The sequence below is a fragment of the Daldinia decipiens genome (assembly GCF_022478715.1).
Source record: "Daldinia decipiens strain CBS 113046 unplaced genomic scaffold F4813scaffold_31, whole genome shotgun sequence".
Lineage (NCBI taxonomy): Eukaryota > Fungi > Ascomycota > Sordariomycetes > Xylariales > Hypoxylaceae > Daldinia > Daldinia decipiens.
In genome coordinates, this window is record NW_026054574.1 from 50,938 (window position 1) to 69,300 (window position 18,363).

Genomic DNA, 18,363 nt, shown 5'->3' on the forward strand with positions numbered 1-18,363 from the left:
GCAAGGGGGGAGGGGGGGGGTTCGAGAATCTAGGACGCTCCGAGACTTGTTACCGGCATCGGCATCGGCGCCGCATTCCCTGCGACGGGGATTCTTGGCATTGGCATTTGGACCCTTTTCAGATTAGGTATCAGACTAGGTATCAGACGCTTCGGGGATAATCAGTCAAGGCTTAGTGTTATTACCATCTACCTACCTAACCTTAGGTATTATCCGCCGTGGCGATCTTTCTTCTTTGGTTGACGCTTCGCATTATCTAGGACCTATCGACTATGTGCGCGACGCTGTAATCCGGCGGAACGGGATGGTAGACGAATTGGTTTGGTTGGATATCGCATACGAGCATGGTAGACGTCGGGGGTGACGGCAGGCAAACTCGCGTTCGAAAGGGATAACATATAACATGTCGAGATTGGAGGGTTGCAAAAATGATAGAAGTCAAGGCTCGCCAACGCACGATTTAGGATTTAGTCATCGTAGTCGTGAAACTTTGCGATGATGGCTGCTTGATATCGTCGTATCGTCCTGCTTTCCTATCTTCACGTAACAGCCGAGAAGCGTAGAGGACGAACCCGATCGGCTCCGATTCGTCAATTCCGTCACGATGATCTAAGCATGGATACCTGGCCTAGGGGCTGTACCTACCTGTACCTGGTATCTATCGACATATCTAGGCCGTGTAGGTAAATAGATTAGGTACATGTACCTAACATACATAAGACAGGCATATCCATATCGCAATGTATGAGCCCTATCAAACACGTTGTCTATCAAGATCGAGGCCGCATTGGTGGGTCGCGCTGCGGTTGCATGCTTGACCTGTTCGATGATACATCAGATTGATTGAGTTGATTAATTGAGTTGATTGATTGATTAGATGCTGGCTCGTGGGAGCTGGTCCCAGAGTCCTAGAGTCCTAGGGTCCCAGGGTCCCAGGGTCCCAGGGTCCGTAGCCTTAGAGTCACATAGTTTTCGTTGTCACCTAGTTTCTACGTCTAGGGGTCAAAAATGGCAACGGAAAGAAGCGAAAAGGGAGTGGGTTATATGTCATCTTTTACCATTAAGTTCGACATTCGCAATCCTGATCCTAGCATAATTTACCACTGGGATTGTCTTACCTGGCTAAATGTTGTGGCAGATGGTATCAATGGTTTGCGGGATGGCGCGATTAGTTCCGCGGTGGAAAATGCCCCAGATTTTTTTTACCAACTCACACAAAGAAGACGTACGCATTATCATGCAGCTGGGTCCGCTCGCCATACCGCTGGTCGATTGTAACTTGGGGAGATCTCTTTGCTCTGCCTTGTCGATGTGACTGTGATACACTCACCCGTCCATTTGAGCCTGATAGTTATGCTTCCTGATAGTCATACTTTCTGACTGCTAACTTTACATCACCTTGAAATCTCGAGCGGCCCCCTAAGATAAAAACCGCCTCGGGCCCTACTTTGCATCCACCACGGCTCTTCGAAATTTTTAAGAAACACCGTACACCGTACCCCTAAATCCGAGTTGCCACCCTCTTAGTAGACCAAACATTTTAGGAACTATTTCGCCAACACCCCTAGCATGGCCGTAGACCAAGTATTACCACACCTCGCGGAGATGCCCTCCAGTATTCCTCGAGGGAAGGAATCGTTGGAGGTTTCGACGCAGGAGATTGCGGCACCTCTGAGCGATAACGCCGACGCACACATACGCGACGGGTACTTCCTGGTTCAGTCGCCATACACCGAGAAGGAGCACTTGCTCGACTTGAGAACTCTCGACGAGGAGAATGCGTTGCTCGCTCGAGCGCTCGTTCGAATGAGGAGCCTGCGGCCAGACTATGCCACCTCGCCCTACGCCGAAACCTTCAACTGGAACGAGATCATCGAGGAATTAACGCGGCTCGTGCGAGAACGCGGCCACAGGTGGAAGGAAACTTCCTTCTTCGTCGTGGCTTTCCGGTCGCAGATTCCGCCGACAACTGTGTACGAGGATCTGGGAGCCTTGGACAAGGTAGCGCACGCGGAGGCGATAGCCAGTGGTGGCTTTCTCAAGTAGGTATCCGTCCCGGCCAGGACCGCGGTCTTTGCGCTAACAAATTTCCAGATATTGGTTCGGACATCCTGATAAGGACGGCAGAAACCTTGCGACATGCGTGTGGAGGTCGCAGGAAGAAGCAGTCAAGGGAGGAGCCGGACGTGGACATCGCAAAGCTGCGGCGGCCACCCGGTCGTTGTACTCGCATTGGAAGATTGACCGGCATAGGCTTATCGTCCGGGATGACGTGAAAAGCTGGGAGATTATTGATTGGGAATGAAGACGTAGGGTTACACTAGACTGCACGGTGATCGGCCGGCATGTTGGTTTTTACGTGCCTGAGGCGACCGTGTTTGGCGAATGGGAGCGGTCCGCGGCCGGCACGCCCTCGACAGCGTTTGCTTTTTGTTTTTGCTTGTGATTTTCCAGCCAGGCTGCCAGGTATCGGTTATCGGCTGTCGTGTAAGACGGCAATAGATAGGTGATAGATGTCCCGGCGTAAGGCGTCTAGATAGGACCAGAAGAAGACGTGCGTTTCCGTACATCGGAAGTCTAGCTTCCCTCTCCTAATCGAGGCTTGACCCACGACGAAAACCAACATTGTTTCTTTTCCGGTGGCGATAAGAGAGCTAGCATAATTTCCCTGCTTGTGTTCTTGTGTTTAGGATTCGGGCGGTGATGGTTAATCCACTTGGGTTATAGGAGTATCTTGACAACCCTCATTGCGTATACTCATCGCATATTCATCGTATACGGATAAAACACCACCGACAGGTGGCAAAAGAGTATAAATCGTGGAAGGAGACGACGTTGCTTTGAGGCTCTTTATATATGTTTTTTTGTGGAATGTCGACATGGAAAATGACAACATGGCGTGGGGGTTCCAGAGTGGGATGCTTGTTACTTCATCATCGATGCCGACGCCAGCGTGTTTCCTTTGAGCAGGGGTAAAGCTTTTAATTGCATATCTCAGTTGATTCCTTACGTTATTTGACTAGTACCTGCCCTATGTGGGTTAATCAAGCTACCGGGAGCTGCGGGGTACCTAGGTATGGATTAGAGATAAAAAAGATAAAAAAGAAAAAGATAAAAAAAAAAGGCTTAATGTTGTGCCGTTTCCTCAGTACAGGTGCCCCTCAGCTGGCAGCACCTCCCCAATTTTTCCCATTTTGTAACCCACAAGAATCGCATCCCACTAAAACCTCAAAATCTTAACCAGATTCGCAACTTCGTCGCCCGCAAAAACCGAATCCGATCCGATTACCTCCCATCCGGCATAAGACGCGAATAATTCTCCGGTCAAGCAGTTCGCGATCATGGCCGACTCTCTAAAGGATACGCCGTTCAAGACGGTTCAGGTCGAGGCTCTGGTTAGTATTTACGGCTTTCACCCATAACTACCTAACCTATTTATCCCCTCCGTTCAACTTTGGATCTGCCTACGACCAAGTCGCTAACCGTCATGTCGTAGGTTGTGATGAAAATAGTTAAGCACTGCTCAAACAGCTTCCCTTCGACCGCCACGGGTTCCATCGTTGGTATGGACAAGGATGGTATCCTCGGAATCACAAACACTTTCCCTTTCCCTACGGTCGACGTAACCAATGTCGAGGGCGGCCACCAAAACGACGCGTCCGCGCTCGCCGCCGCCGCGCCGCGCGCCAAAGCAAACATCATCTACCAGAACGACATGATCCGACATCTCAAAGAGGTCAACGTCGACGCCAACAACGTGGGTTGGTATACGAGTGCTACGATGGGTAACTTCGTCAACTCCAGCTTTATCGAGAACCAATACCATTATCAACGCGAGAACGAACGGACCGTGGCCCTAGTCCACGATGTTAGCCGCAGCTCGCAGGGTGCGCTAAGTCTTCGCGCGTTCAAGCTGACGCAGAACTTCATGACGGCGTTCAAGGAGGGGAAATTCACAACTGAGAGGTCAGATCATGACGGCAGCTAAGTACGGGACTATACGCTGACACGGAACAGTCTACAAAAGTCGAAACTCTCCTTCAAGGATATCCTTGTCGAATTTCCTATCCACGTTCACAACTCGCATCTCTTAACTTCCTACCTCCACCAGCTACCCTCTGCCGCTTTGGAGACGGACGTGACGATGCCGACATCTCTTTCCGACCTACGAGGCGAGCCTATCAAGATGCCGCTTCATCCGTCGGTCGACATTCTCGACCTCTCGATAGATCCTTTCCTCGAGAAGACGTGCGATCTTCTACTCGATAGTATCGAGTCTCACTACACCGAGCTCAACAATCACCAATACTACCAGAGACAGCTCGCCCGCGAGCAAACTAAGATCACGGCGTGGCAGACCAAGCGAAAGGCGGAGAACGCGGGGCGTGTTGCGGCTAAGCAACAGCCTCTTCCGGAAGACGAATGGCAACGAATCTTCAAGCTGCCTCAGGAACCCAGCCGATTGGAAGGCATGCTGAATGCGAAACAAGTGGAGCAGTACAGCAAGCAGATAGACGGGTTCACAGCCAACGTCAGCGCGAAGATGTTCGCCGTCAGGGGCAATCTTCTCCCCGAATAAGGGTTGCAAAGAAGGGGGAAAGGGGTAATTGATATAGATGCATGTGGCCCGGCGTCCGGAGGCGTTTTAGGGTTTCTACTTCGGGCCTGTAGAGCTGAGTCGGTCAAGTCGTTCTGGGTCTCTGTTTGATTGACTTGTTGCGGGGCAGAGCTCATACGTAGCATAGGAATTTAAGCACGTGAAGCTGAAATCAAGGAATGCATAATGTATGCCTGTATAGAGTATCCGTAGGATGCTAGCGTAAGCTTTGATATGCCTTCGCTGAATCAAACAGAACAGCGGCGACCGGGGATTTAGGAGCAATAGTACTTCCGATCTTTTACGGCCGAGGTTTTCACGGCCGACGTTCTACATCGTCACGTACAATCTACACGTATGTATATCTCGTTAGGTAGTACGGTACCGGGTACTTATATTTAAATTCGTACAACACATATATAATTGTATCTTGATTCTCGTTCCGTCAGTTATCAATTGCAATTGCAATTACAATACCTCTAAACCACAATCATCGTAGTTATCTAATAGTCATCTGAAACTGCAGGCAGACAGGCAGGCAGGCAACGCCACCAATCTAATAGGTCTTACTCTGCCAATCCTACGTGGGATCCTGGGATTCTGGGATTCTACCTTGAGGGTCGAATCCGTTGTCAGGAGTTACCTAAGCACTACGAGCAGAAGATGCGGGCATATTAAAAACACATGGACCTATCAGAAGAGAAAAAACGAGGTGATACGTACTGCGCGGAGTTACTAAGATTCCAACAACGCACGCAAAAAGATTTGCCGAGTGGATAGATGAGGCGGGATGAGGGGCATCTTTTCAGGGACCAAATCTTCTAGTCCGAGATTGGTTTAGCGTTAGTGTCAGCAATCAGCACCAACCGCTATCGTCCTGCCGTCTCCCAGTAGACTTTGCAAAGACTTTGGAAAGAGGGGCTGAGGGGTAGTCCCGGAGCTGATAGAGAGAAAAAAAATCCAAAATACTTAACCTAACAGCTTAGCAGCCCGGGCACTTTAGCTTACCTGCCTTAGGTACTTTGCAGTATTTAGGTATTTAGGTATTTGGGTATTTAGGTATTTTAGGGTATCTTTCTCCTCCGTCCATTTCTTTCCCTTCTTCTCCTCATCTTTCCCTTTCCCTTTCCCTCACCATTCCAACCTACCTCACTTCCCCTCGGGCGTCATCTGTAAGTCTTATACCAAAGAGTCTTATACCAAAGAGTCTTATACCAAAGAGTCTTATACCAAAGTCGTAGACGTCTATCTATATACGGTTACCTACGGCTACCTACCTCGAGTTTTACTTGCTAACCGTTGTCTTACGTAGAACATCCGTTCTTTCCGCTTGCTCATCCTCCTTCACCGCCCCTCACACGTATCAGCTATCTCAGTACGTCTTCCTACCTCTAGTAACAATGCCGTAGCAGTGCCGCTAACAACCACGCAGAGATGGCTGCTCCCGCTAGCAAGTTCAAGGTCGCTGACCTCTCTCTTGCCGCCTTTGGCCGCAAAGAGATCGAGCTCGCGGAGAACGAGATGCCCGGTCTGATGGCTATCCGAAAGAAGTATGCCGCCGACCAACCCCTCGCCGGCGCCCGCATTGCCGGCTGCCTACACATGACTATCCAGACCGCCGTCCTGATCGAGACATTAACGTCTCTCGGTGCCGAGGTTACCTGGACCTCTTGCAACATCTTTTCCACCCAGGACCACGCCGCCGCCGCCATCGCTGCTGCCGGTGTCCCCGTCTTCGCCTGGAAGGGCGAGACCGAGGAGGAGTACAACTGGTGCTTAGAACAGCAACTCACAGCTTTCAAGGACGGCAAGAAGCTTAACCTAATCCTGGACGACGGTGGTGACTTGACCCACCTCGTTCACGAAAAGTACCCCGAGATGCTGAAGGACTGCTTCGGTGTTTCTGAGGAGACCACCACCGGTGTCCACCACTTGTACCGAATGCTAAAGAACAACACCCTCCTCGTCCCCGCCATCAACGTCAACGACAGCGTCACCAAGAGCAAGTTTGACAACCTATACGGCTGCCGCGAGTCTCTGATTGACGGTATCAAGCGCGCCACCGACGTCATGATTGCCGGCAAGATTGCCGTCGTTGCTGGCTTCGGTGACGTCGGCAAGGGTTGCGCCATGGCTCTTCAGGGAATGGGTGCCCGCGTCCTCGTTACCGAGGTCGACCCCATCAACGCCCTCCAGGCTGCTATGGCCGGCTTCCAGGTTACCACCATGGAAAAGGCCGCTCCCGTCGGCCAGATCTTCGTCACCACCACCGGCTGCCGAGATATCCTTGTCGGTTCTCACTTCGAGGCCATGCCCAACGACGCAATTGTTTGCAGTACGTATACGCCGCGCTGATAGCTTTAGTGGCGCGATAGCTGACCGTTTTCTAGACATTGGCCACTTCGATATCGAGATCGACGTCGCCTGGTTGAAGACGAACGCGAAGAGCGTTCAGAACATCAAGCCTCAGGTAGATCGTTTCGTCATGGCCAGCGGCCGACACATTATCCTCTTAGCCGAGGGCCGATTGGTCAACCTTGGCTGTGCCACCGGCCACTCGTCCTTCGTCATGTCTTGCTCCTTCAGCAACCAGGTTCTAGCGCAGATCATGCTGTTCAAGGCTCAAGACAAGGCTTTTGGTCAGAAGTACGTCGCTTTCGCCAAGACGGAGAAGCTTCCCGTCGGCGTCTACGTGCTGCCCAAGGTCTTAGACGAGGAGGTCGCCAGGCTGCACCTTAGCCACGTCAACGCCGAGCTCACTACTCTTACCAAGGTTCAAAGCGAATACCTTGGACTGGAGCTTGAGGGTCCTTACAAGAGCGACCTGTACGTTTCCTCTCCTCGTACGCATTTTCTTGCTCGTTTTGCTAATAAGATTTCGCAGCTACCGATACTAATTTCAGCCTTGTACATCAATTACTAACGTGCACGATGGTCAATATTGTGTATCTACAGTCGAGTTCATATATAGCTCGCGTAACCCCCTCGATTAAGTAGGGGTTGGTCTGTGTTTCAACAAGCATGAGTCTACGCATCAACTGGCATTGGGGAAATAGGGCATGAGGAATCAAAAAGGGCCAGGAGTGCCGGCAGGTCATTTTTTTCAACAAAAACGGCGTTGGCATTTTTATCTATAACATGATTCCCCTCATGGCGTTTTGAGATTTCAAGGACCGAGGAACTAGTCGGCCAAGGTTCGTGCAGCTAGAGCAACAGCTGAGCAATATCCGTCAACCGGATCTGGATAGAAAATAGAAGCAGCCACTGCGCATTTTCTGTCTAAACCTCGTCCGCAATTATAGTATTCGTGACTTGTTCGAAGTAGAGGATATAACTCGCTATCGTCTGCTATGTAGAAGCTATTGCTTTTTCTCCCTTTGGCAGACTTTTGTTCGCGTCTCCAGCCTATGAAACGGACTATTCGTTACTCCCTTGTCCCATCAGTCTCCTCACTTTGAGCCTCTCCCTTGCTTTTTATGTCGGCGTATTAATATCTGGATAATACAAACCCCACTTACCAAGTTATCTTGAATGTCAAGGGGGGTTCGCTCTAACTTCGGAGTATATACCTATTAGTTTGTGCGAATTCCGCCCTAACGCCTCAGTCCATATGTATCCAGAAATATGACATACAAGGGCAACGAACTTGGCGGCCTACTTCAAGGTCATTGCGGAGGACTCGGGTATTGCAGACTGGATTAGCGCCAATGTAGATTGTTGTTGTCATGACAATCGGTTTACAGCTCGGGGATTCTCGCTAACGAGACCGATGATTCTTTCTACGCGGAGTCATGAGATTATTCTCTACGTCGTTCAATAGGTAACGAAACTCGCTGCGCTTTGGGATCGTCGTAGATGTCGGCGGGTCTCATGGCGATGCAGCGTTCTAGCACGTAAACATGCTAACCTAAACTTGATAGTTCAAGAGCTTCCTGAAGTAGTTGCAAACTCGAAAGCGATAGAAGGCTAATGCTCGATTTATGACACATGATTTCTAGAACGCCGATGCTTATATATACCGTTGGATTCTTCATAAATGGCCAGATAAATATTGCATCAAAATTCTGAAGGCCTTGATCCCATCTTTGAAACCGGGCTCACGGGTTCTTTATGATGCCTCCGCCGTGTCTTGCCAAACAGCGTTGAACGAAAGCTATAGTATCTAGCCACTTGAGTATCGATTATCCGAATGATATTAACAACTCAGAGCTAGACCTAACCATGTTCGAAATTGGCAATGCTAAAGAACGTGACCTCGACGAGTGGAAATCTTTGTTTGAACAGGCAGACAGGCTGATTCGAGGTTTAAATGTATATACAACAACCCCAGTGGTCTATCCTTACTATTCTCGATAACATGGGATAACATGGGAAGTATAAAGATGGTTTAAACAGGCTAGATATTATGGTTGCCGCCATGTGCAGCAAATATGGTAACATAAGCTACTAAACCACACCGCCACGAAACTGGATATACAGTCTACCACACAACTCGCCTGCTCTCAAGTTACGTAGAGTATTGGTAAACATAACGCTGATCATTGATATCTCAAGTTCCTCTATATCGAGACTCGCACTGCATTTCGTCGGTACATCCGTCGATTCTTATATACTACACGCCGCAACTACTGTATAAAATCCATCTCTTTTTATCTACCGTGTAATTCTATGATGTCGCATTAGTCGAAAGCTCTATAGCTGCCCGTCTGGTCGAGCTTGCTCCGCGGAGGAATGCGAAGCCCAACATACGAAGTCTGTTCCGAATCTCGTACCCAGGAACACTCCATCTGTCGTCCCTACTATCAACAAATATCCGGCCGCGGACATCAAAACTCTGCCTGTCCCGTCTTATCGAAGAGAAACAGAAAACGAAAATGCCCCTTATCCTACCGTCGCTTTTTGTCGCCAACACTTTTCAACACATAATCGTACATCGTACTCGGTGGCTAAATAGACGTAAACGTAGTCTCATTTTCGGGGTGCTTCGTAGAATGCCGCAACGCCGATTAAAACCTCACCCCTTATTTTGTTCTAGTCGCTACAATTCCTCGGCTGGGTCGTTCCGCCGCCGCCCGTATCACATCCCAAAAGTAGTACAGGCGAGGATAAGAAATGGCGGATCATCGAGGAGATCGGACATAGAACGAAGAGGAAACACTATCATCTAAACACTCGGCGCTTTCGAATGCTACATAAAAAAAAAAAATAAAATAAAAAGCTGCTTTAATACATGGTTATAATGGTATGGAGAATCGCGTAGTGTTAGTTATCTCCGCGTGATATTGCTCCCGGGCGCGATAAAAGCCCTAACCGCAAGTTCGGAGAAGCGGCGAACTACGTTGGTGGTGCCCCCCGTGACTTGAGATTCGTCCTGGACGAACTTGCGAGCTACGGCCAGCTTACTCTTGGGATCGGTCTCGTCGAGATGCGGGGGCAGCGTGCTTTCGAAATCCGGGGGAAAGTTTGGCGCGAGCGCCCGGATGACGGCGAGAGAGTAGAGGACGTCGCGGTTTTCACGCCCATCTAGGAGCTCGCGCAGTTGCCCGAGGATATAGTCGCGCTGGCGCGTAGCATCCACGCCCGGCTGATCTCTCACGCGGAGGAATTCGGCGAGGAAATACCAAAACTTAAACTCCCTAACGCGGTGAAGTCGTATATCGGCGTTCGCGGGGGGCGGATGAAGAGGATTCTGGTCGAGGTGATCGCCCGACAGCAGGGCCTCGAAGACTGCCACTCGGTTTCGCGCTTCGGACCCGTCGTCGGGGGGTGGTAGATGTTCCCCGATATTGATCTTGTACTCGGACGTGTATACTAACGTGGTCAGATCCCAGACCACTCGGAATTCGAGGTTCGCCGAATATTGCATCCCGGCGACGTCGTTGGCATCCGTCTTGGCCATGGACTGCAAGAACCCCGCCAGCATCTCGTTGACGGCCGTGCTGGACATCAGCGCGCCGACGCCTTGAGGCTTAGTGTACCATTCCGTCTCGAAAAACTTCTCCAGGCCGGGGGCGTAGACCTGATCGTATAGATCCCTCACGTCGGCCAGTTTGTCGCCGGTGAGGGGCGAGTCGAGGACCGGGGGCACGGTGCCCGTCATGCCCACGAGCTCGTAGACTTTCATCTTCCTTGCTGAAAACCAGAGTAAGCCCAAGTCTGTTGGCGAAAAGGAGAGACGACAGGATGCGAAGCAGAGCGGTAGAAGGGAACAGACGGAGGGCCACGTCTAAGATGGGATATGCCGAACGGACTGTGAGGAGGAATTGGGGTAATGGGTGCGATGGGTGCGATGGCTTGGAAATGAGAAGGCGACGTACTCGTTGTGGACAATACGGTGTCTAAAGTAGGATCGATAGCGGTAGGGTATTCGAGAGCGGGCTCGCCCTTGACCGACGACGCAGCTGTTCCCGCGGCTGTCAGGTTTCCGGTGAATGGTGCGGTAGTAGGAGTGGTATTAGATATTACCGGGGGGAGGGTAGCAGTATAAGAGGTCTGGGTTTGCGCGCCGCCGGACGCGGGCGTGGAAGAGGCGGGAGGTCGACTGGACGGCGGTGCGGAAGAAGACGAGGCCGACGGATTATTGGGAGCGGGTCGAATGTTGGTGTGATGCTGCTGCTGCTGATTCTTAAAGATGGGATCGTAGCCCAGGCATTCGCGTTTGGATTTCTGACAGTTCTTGCAGATGGGATGTTGCTCGTCGCACTGTAGAAACGGATTTGGTATTTAGCAACCGAACTCAGTTGTAACGGCGAATATCGTTTGAACGCGCGAGACAAGAAGTAACGAAAGGGGAGACCAGTTGCGTATGCGATAGAATACGCAGACGAGAAGCAGGCAATTGCGTGCTTAAGGCGCAGGTACCTAACACAAACGGCGTAGAAGGATGTTGTAAGAAAGTACAAGTGGTGATAGACCAAAGGCGGGGAAAATAAAAGCGAGCTACCCTAGAGCTCTTTAGAGTTTTGGGGTTAGGAGATCGACCATCTAAAACTTTAAAGGAGGGGAGGAAGGGGAAGCTCTTGCTTTTTTGGAGTTCCGAAGGTAGCTCCCGGGGGATTGACAGATGTCAAAAAAAAAAAAAATTTTGGACCCCGGGTTTTTTTTTTGTTCGCCTGGAACTGATTGTTTAGGTTGCTCGGTTGTTCGGGGCTGGCGTGATGCTCTGCTTGCTTGCGCTTGCTCTTGCTCGCTTTTGCTTCGCTCGCTTGTCGTAGCTCCTTTTCCTCTTAAGCGAAACCCCGATCCAAAATGTGTGAAAGATGACCCGTTGATAATTGACCAAAAATCCCCAAGCATCTTGAGCTCATCGATTCATCTTTGCCTATTTTCTCATTTCTAATCATATCATTCGTCCACAACCATATGCCTTCTTCTTCTTCGTCCCATAAACTCCCCCCGTGCGCGCTGAAAGAAAGAAAAAGAGAAATAAAAGAAAGCAAACTCGACAACATAGACACATACCTTTATACGTCTTTTCCGGCACGTCAGACAGCCCGTTTTTGTTCGACGTTTTATTTCCTACGATGGCAAACAAACATTACCAGGTCAGTTGCCGATTAAACGAGAACAATCCTAGGGGATAGCACTATTCCAATTACCTTCTTGTGTCGACCGCCTAGCACGCTACCTGGTCCGCTTGGAGGTAGAGCATATTGCGGTCTCAGAGCGTCGGGGGGTAGGGCGTACGGGTTATTCGCAGTCATAGGTCCGGGTTGCTGTGCGAAGTAGGACATGTGCTGCTGAGCCGGCATCGACGGAACCGACGGGACGGGGTTCACAGGCATCGCCATCGCCATGTGCTGCTGCTGCTGAGCTTGCTGCTGAGCCGGGTCGAACGTACGCATGCTTGGCAGCGCCATGGCGTTGCTGGGAACGCCCACGCTCGCGCGGTACGCGTCCGGTCCTTGACCTGCCGGGTTTGCATATCCGTAGTGCGTAGCCGCCATTGCGGACGTCGCATATGCCGTAGGATTCGGGTAGCTGGCGGGCTGTCGAGGTGGCCCATGAGGATGGCGAGGTGGGTTGTTCGACATGACTTCCGGGGACGGCGCAACAGCTTCTCGGCGCTGGCGCTGGCGCTGGTGCTGCTTCTGCTCTTGCTGGTCGGGCAGAGCGCCGTTGGTGGCGACGGTCGCCGAGGATTGAGTAGCCTGGTCGGCAGCGAGCGCAGTCGCGACGGGATCGGCGGCGGGTGAGGCGGTCGCCGGCGTAGATGTCGAGGTTGGAGTCGAGGTTGGCCTGAAGCCGTCGGTGGTAGAGTGGTCCGAAAGAAGCTGGTAACCCTGGTCCCGTTCTTGTTCCTTTTCCCGATCCTTTTCTTGTGCCCACTCCTGCTCCTGCGCGTGGGCGGCGGCTACTGTCGTCGTTGCATTATTTGCGGGATCTAAGTTTGAAGTTGGTGCGCGTGCGCGTGGGTGTGGGTGATCGAAATCGAAATCGTGGGCATCTGGCTCTGGCTCTGTTTGTGCCTGTGCCTCCCGTGCCTGTACCTGCCCCTGCGCCCCTTGGATATTTTCCTGCTCTTGCGTAGCTTGTGATAATGGAGACTTGGCCCGCGATTGATGTGGGAGGGCATGGGCTAGTTCTTCAGCGACGGCAAAGACGGGTTCAGGCTGAGGTTGATGAGCCTGTGGCTGTTCCTGTTGTGCCTCTGCCATTTGATTTGATTTTAATTTGCAATTTTTTATGGGGGCGCGATCTGAGCAGGGGCACGCCGATTCCAAGGTGCTGCCGTAAGGGGGGGGCCAAGTCACGAAACCCGACCTAGGGCTGGCAGGGGACGGGGGTCGTGGTTCGTGGTTCGTGGTTCGTGGACGTATGTAGACGGGGACGGGGACGGGACCTATCTGGTCTGGTTCCAGCGCCTCAAACGGTGGGCGTGGCCCAGCCAGCGAGCTTTAGCTACCTGCTGCGTCCTGTCTCGTCCGTCTGCCAGTATGTGTATGTGTATATCTGTACGTTAGGGTATGTAAGTATATGGTGTGGTAGGGGGGATGTACATACGCTACGCTACGTACGTAGGTATTGTATATTATGTATATATGGGATGTATAGAGGTATGGATGTATGTATGTATGTATGTACAATCCGTACGTGACTATGCGTAGCCGAGACGAGAGGAGCAAGGGGATCAGATCCCAGAGAAGGGGGGGGGAGGGGTGGGGGTTCAGCGTTCAGCACACGAACAGAATATACATACCTAACATAGATGCGTACGGGCGTACGGGCGTACAGGCGTACAGGCGTAAAGGCGTAGATACCTACATACATCAGAGTGTATGTAGAGCTAGTGTAGGAACGGCTGAGTGTTGCGCTGCAAGTGGTGGTGCGATGTTCGAGGTGTTTCGACGCGACCCTGGGCCGAGATTCCAGTTAGCTCGAGTCGTCGGCGCATTTGTTGCGTTTTCTCCGTAAAGAGGCCACTCGTTGCTCCTTTTGTCCTAGTGTCCGGTCCTGCAAAAAGCTTGCCCGGTCTGAAGAAATTCGACAGGTATTACAGGAACAAGGGAAATTGGGAAAAGATTGGAGAAGATGGATCCTGATGGAGCCTTGAGGCTGCTTTGGCGGTCCGCCGTGTAGTGTCGACGAATGTTACGTAGGTACGTACCGAAGAACAGCAGAAGAAAAAAGTAGATGTACAGTTTATTTTATACTGTGTGGAGCAAGACGCAAGGTACCTGATCAAGCTTGGCTTTAGGTACTTACAGAGAGGTACTTCGTACGCGCATTATTCCCGCCGTCTTATCGAGTTAGGTACCTACAGGTAGGCAGCTAAGCCCCCAAGCCCCTAAGCCCCTGATGGCTTTACCTACCTAGTGATGTTCTGCATATGTACCTAATATTTAGCTAGGTCAATCTTTAGCTACCAGGTCAATCAGCTAGCCGCCAGCAAAGCAGCAAAGCAGCAAAGCAGCAAAGCAGCAAAGCAGCAACGCAGCAGAGCATAAGAACAAATACAGTAACAACTTCGTGCGCTATAAACTACAATGCTACCACACGTAGGTACCCGTACACTCGTGTGGTTCGATAATACCTCCGAGCTACCTCACATAAGTATACATTATTTCTACGACTGAAAAGACGAAAAGAACCTCCATTGGACATTGGGCTGTAGTGTTGGCCATGCAGAGCGATAGATCGATCCTTGGAACAGACCCTAATAACCACATGCATGCTTACCAAGTCTGACATGATAGGCACGTACATCTGTGGATATAATTGACGAAGCAGAATAGAAGCAAGACCGATGCCGGTATCAGGAAAAAGCTGGAAAAAGCGAGGTGGAAGATATGCCCCTATAGAGTGGTCAACTTGCTTCTGACTTATTCCGATCGTTGCGTCTTTGATAGGCAGGTATGCCGTAACTATCGCAAGTCGCCTTCAAACAAGGAGGCCCTTTTTCGAGAACTCGACGGCGTCAATAGACCGGAAAGGAAGCTCGGTGAGAGCCAGGGCACCCACTCACACCATCCAATAGCCTAGCTCGACGACGCGTCCGTGCAAAAAGGCGACTGTGACTTTCCAGTTTCTACGCTGTAGTAGCGTGCCTCAGATATTGTAGGTAATACATAAAGCTTTGCCATCTTTGCCATCTTTGCCAACTTTGGCTAAAGCAGTTGATATTAGAAAGCCACGATGTCGATGTCGATTCTCTTTCTTCTGTCTAGTTTCTTCTTCTAAACGACCGGGGTTAAAAGCCAATGCGGGTGTGCATGTACTATGCATATAGGACGAGAAATAGTCAAGAAGGGCCGAGGAGTTCGTGATTGAGATTGAGTGGGAGGGAAGAAATTGTCTGATAAGAGCAGATTAACAGACATCCATCGAGTTATTAGGACCGAAGTAGACATGTATAGGCAATTGGTAAATACCTATTACCTACTATGTACGTAGTTGAGGACCTAACCTAGCTCATAACAAGTAACTCGTATGAGTAAGAGTAAAAATAGCAATAGGGCTCGAGAGGTACTTATTGGTTATTGGTGTAGGGAAAGGGGTCGACAGGTTCACAGCTTAACCCGACTGAAGGATGCGGTCCCAGATGCTACCTACGCAGCCACCAACCACCAACCACCAACAGGCTTGGGTAGCCGTCAATCCTCCTCGATAAATAGAAATTTTTCTACTCACGTCACCAACATATCCCTTCGCAAAGATCCAGGAAGGACTCGAGATGCGTCGGGAGATGTGATACACTAATATGCGTTCCTCGTTACTCGATGGGCTCCGTCTGCTTTAGCCATGCATGTACGTTCATACACCTTACATTTCCGGCATGTACGCGCGCTGTCGTATCCATGCAGTCGATATCAATTGTCCATATATCATCATCATCATCATCATCATACCAGCTGTTCGCCGCGTACAACTACTATGTAAAAAGTAAGGCAAACCGCCACCACCACTATGGCTCTTGTCCAGGCTCGTCTTTTTCAATTTCACTCCCGGATCAACAGGGGATACGCCTATTTGGGGCGCAGCCACGCGTGGGATTCTTCGGCAAATAACCGGATTGTCTTCCCTTCTCACCCTCGCACGAACGGGATGGCCTCAACATCTTTGCTTGGAATCCCAATGTTCAAGTTTACCCGCTGCCGTTCACTGATCGCTGACCGCTGACGACTGAAGATTCGGCATGAGGTCATTCTCCATAATGTATCCTGTTGTGGTGGAGCCCGGCTTCGCGTCTCTTTTCTTTTTTATCTCCTTACTATTGAGGAGACAGCCGCGTCGATCCGTATGATCACCCCCCATGCTCGATCTAACCGGCTGGTTTTCCACTCTCGGGTATCGAGTTCTAAAACTATGCATAGCTTATTCAGACTGCAACGGCAGAACCGTGGATCCTTTCGAGTCCCCACGGTAGCATTAGAAACTTCCTCTTGATGCCCAAGTCCGTCCCTAATAACATTGGCCGCTCGATTGTTTACGAAAAGCAGATGAATTAGTGGGCGTTCGTTAAGAATTGCCCTATCCGCTTTTCTCATCCAACTCCGAGGTTTTACATACATAGGTACCTAGGTAGTCGGGCAGTTTACGTTAGGACCCTTATAATACCGCCCTTATACACCCCAAGGAGAATCCTGCAATTTGTAATTCTAACGCCTGCAGACGACCGTCTCTGAAAAATCTATACCGACGCGAAGCAGGTGCGTGACGCAACTTTCATTATTACCATCGCCTCTTATTCCATGTTTTTGTAGGGTTTCATTCCGAGGCCGAGAGCGGCGTCTCGTCTCTTCTATCCCCTTCAACTCGGCTACCTCACGCCCTTAAGCGAAGCTTAGCGATCCTTTCCGCAATGGAGAGAGGATGCTCAACCACGATGCCAGCCGTCAACAAATCCCCGTCCGTGTGGCAGCACAGGAAATCGGGTCCACTAAGAAGTGCAGCATCTTAACTCGAAGACTTATTGCTGGGATTTGCCATATGTTTACCTGTCCATTAGCCTTTTTGATGTCGTGCGTCACAATGTCCAGGCACGCCCCCCTTAGGGCGCGTAGCGAACACGGCCCAGATCCGGCTCAGATCTTCCAAGGGTTAGGTGATACGCTCGTCCCCTATTCACAAATATTCTCTGTCCGACCCTTTTCATCTCCCCAGAGCTCTAACTAGAGTTCAGCCAAAAGCCTGAAACATTGTACGATAGACCGCAGATGCTTGCCGAGCATTTATGGAAAACCGGCCCGCCGAGCCGCGTCGAAGACAAGCCTTCCATGCTCGGGATCAGGACGGAATTCCCGGTCCTTCGAGCTCGGCTCGACATACGTAACCTAGGTAGATAATTCATATCGACATGTCAAGTTTCCCCATAGTATTGCCGCCATCGACTGCACGTCATCCTGACATAGGCCGGCCAGCTCACTTTAGCCCTTATGCGTAGATATGTTATGGCCGAATCGAATACACCGAGCAGCATGTTAATTATCTCTTGGACATCGATTCGGTCCGTAGACTATTGGGCTGGTTAAATTCCGATTAATACTGGCATAACCTCATAACCTCGCAGCAGATAATTCCGATCTGCAGCGTGTTATCGTGACAATGCCAATACGTCTCGTAGCATCTAGACTGGATATTGCCAACCAGACTTGAGAGGTTAATCTCGAAGACATAAAAATGTAACGAGATTTATTTTGTCTCATTTTGTCTCATTTTGTCTCGTTTTGTCTGTGGACCGAATCTCAATGCTCATTCCAAAACACTTGAACGTTCGCAAACGGCCTATTATCGGCACGGGCGTCACTGCGGTAGCATTCGAATAAATAGAGCATACCGAGAGGGTCCGCAATGCCACTGCTTATGTCAAACTCGGAAACCCAGTAGAAATACTACATAGTCACATGTCGCAGCGCCAACATCATGACAACTAAGGGACGTTGAACAGCGTATAGCCAACAGGCCCGATAACAACGTAGATCATGGCAATGCGATGCCAATATTCCCGAAGCCGGCCTAACGTAAAATATAGGCATTACGGAAGAATATCATAGTTACTGAGTTCCCTGGATTATTAGGTAACCTCCTCGGGGATAGATCACACGGCCTATTGCTCACTGAGATGCGGGTTGGTAGTCAATTGGCCAGCACCAAGAGCATTGTCTCAGTACACTATCTGTCTCACATTTTGCTTCTCATATGCTGGCTGGCACAAATATAAAGTTCTACGGTGACTTATTATCTCATTAGAGTGAGCCTAATATTGTCCCGTCCTAGCTTTTATACGTACACTATATACGGCATCATGAGGAGGAACCAAGCAGCAT

At 50.4% G+C, this 18,363-nt stretch overlaps 4 protein-coding genes across 4 annotated transcripts; 2 read left to right on the forward strand and 2 right to left on the reverse strand.

Moving 5' to 3' along the window:
* Positions 1 to 1,605: 1,605 nt before the first annotated feature.
* On the forward strand, positions 1,606 to 4,579 carry F4813DRAFT_382139 (eukaryotic translation initiation factor 3 subunit-like protein; the record flags this gene model as incomplete). Its single annotated transcript, XM_049245760.1, has 5 exons — positions 1,606 to 2,042; positions 2,095 to 2,272; positions 3,333 to 3,395; positions 3,497 to 3,966; positions 4,018 to 4,579. The coding sequence occupies 5 exons, from the start codon at positions 1,606 to 1,608 to the stop codon at positions 4,577 to 4,579; spliced, it is 1,710 nt and encodes a 569-aa protein (XP_049097116.1).
* A 937-nt stretch (positions 4,580 to 5,516) lies between these two features.
* On the forward strand, positions 5,517 to 7,881 carry F4813DRAFT_367922 (Adenosylhomocysteinase). Its single transcript, XM_049244231.1, has 5 exons — positions 5,517 to 5,769; positions 5,910 to 5,972; positions 6,030 to 6,932; positions 6,988 to 7,423; positions 7,482 to 7,881. The coding sequence occupies exons 3-5, from the start codon at positions 6,032 to 6,034 to the stop codon at positions 7,492 to 7,494; spliced, it is 1,350 nt and encodes a 449-aa protein (XP_049097117.1). The 5' UTR covers positions 5,517 to 5,769; positions 5,910 to 5,972; positions 6,030 to 6,031; the 3' UTR covers positions 7,495 to 7,881.
* A 1,933-nt stretch (positions 7,882 to 9,814) lies between these two features.
* Positions 9,815 to 11,152, reverse strand: F4813DRAFT_182932 (uncharacterized protein). The gene is made up of 2 exons (XM_049239335.1): positions 10,915 to 11,152; positions 9,815 to 10,725 (listed from the first exon to the last, which is right to left on the reverse strand). The coding sequence occupies exon 2, from the start codon at positions 10,719 to 10,721 to the stop codon at positions 9,864 to 9,866; it is 858 nt and encodes a 285-aa protein (XP_049097118.1). The 5' UTR covers positions 10,722 to 10,725; positions 10,915 to 11,152; the 3' UTR covers positions 9,815 to 9,863.
* F4813DRAFT_367933 (uncharacterized protein) lies at positions 10,707 to 13,735 on the reverse strand. The gene is made up of 5 exons (XM_049244232.1): positions 12,196 to 13,735; positions 12,059 to 12,115; positions 11,063 to 11,299; positions 10,915 to 10,998; positions 10,707 to 10,729 (listed from the first exon to the last, which is right to left on the reverse strand). Exons 1-4 carry the CDS (start codon positions 13,252 to 13,254, stop codon positions 10,936 to 10,938), a joined length of 1,416 nt encoding a protein of 471 aa, XP_049097119.1. The 5' UTR covers positions 13,255 to 13,735; the 3' UTR covers positions 10,707 to 10,729; positions 10,915 to 10,935.
* Between the last annotated feature and the right edge of the window lie 4,628 nt (positions 13,736 to 18,363).

Coding starts and splice junctions, on each gene's coding strand:
- F4813DRAFT_182932 (XM_049239335.1), bottom strand. CDS start 10,721: ATGAAAGTCTACGAGCTCGTGGGCATGACGGGCACCGTGCCCCCGGTC.
- F4813DRAFT_367922 (XM_049244231.1), top strand. CDS start 6,032: ATGGCTGCTCCCGCTAGCAAGTTCAAGGTCGCTGACCTCTCTCTTGCC. Junction 6,933..6,987: donor CAACGACGCAATTGTTTGCA/GTACGTATACGC, acceptor ACCGTTTTCTAG/ACATTGGCCACTTCGATATC.
- F4813DRAFT_367933 (XM_049244232.1), bottom strand. CDS start 13,254: ATGGCAGAGGCACAACAGGAACAGCCACAGGCTCATCAACCTCAGCCT. Junction 11,300..12,058: donor GCCGGAAAAGACGTATAAAG/GTATGTGTCTAT, acceptor CCGTTTCTACAG/TGCGACGAGCAACATCCCAT. Junction 10,999..11,062: donor ATACTGCTACCCTCCCCCCG/GTAATATCTAAT, acceptor CCGCGGGAACAG/CTGCGTCGTCGGTCAAGGGC.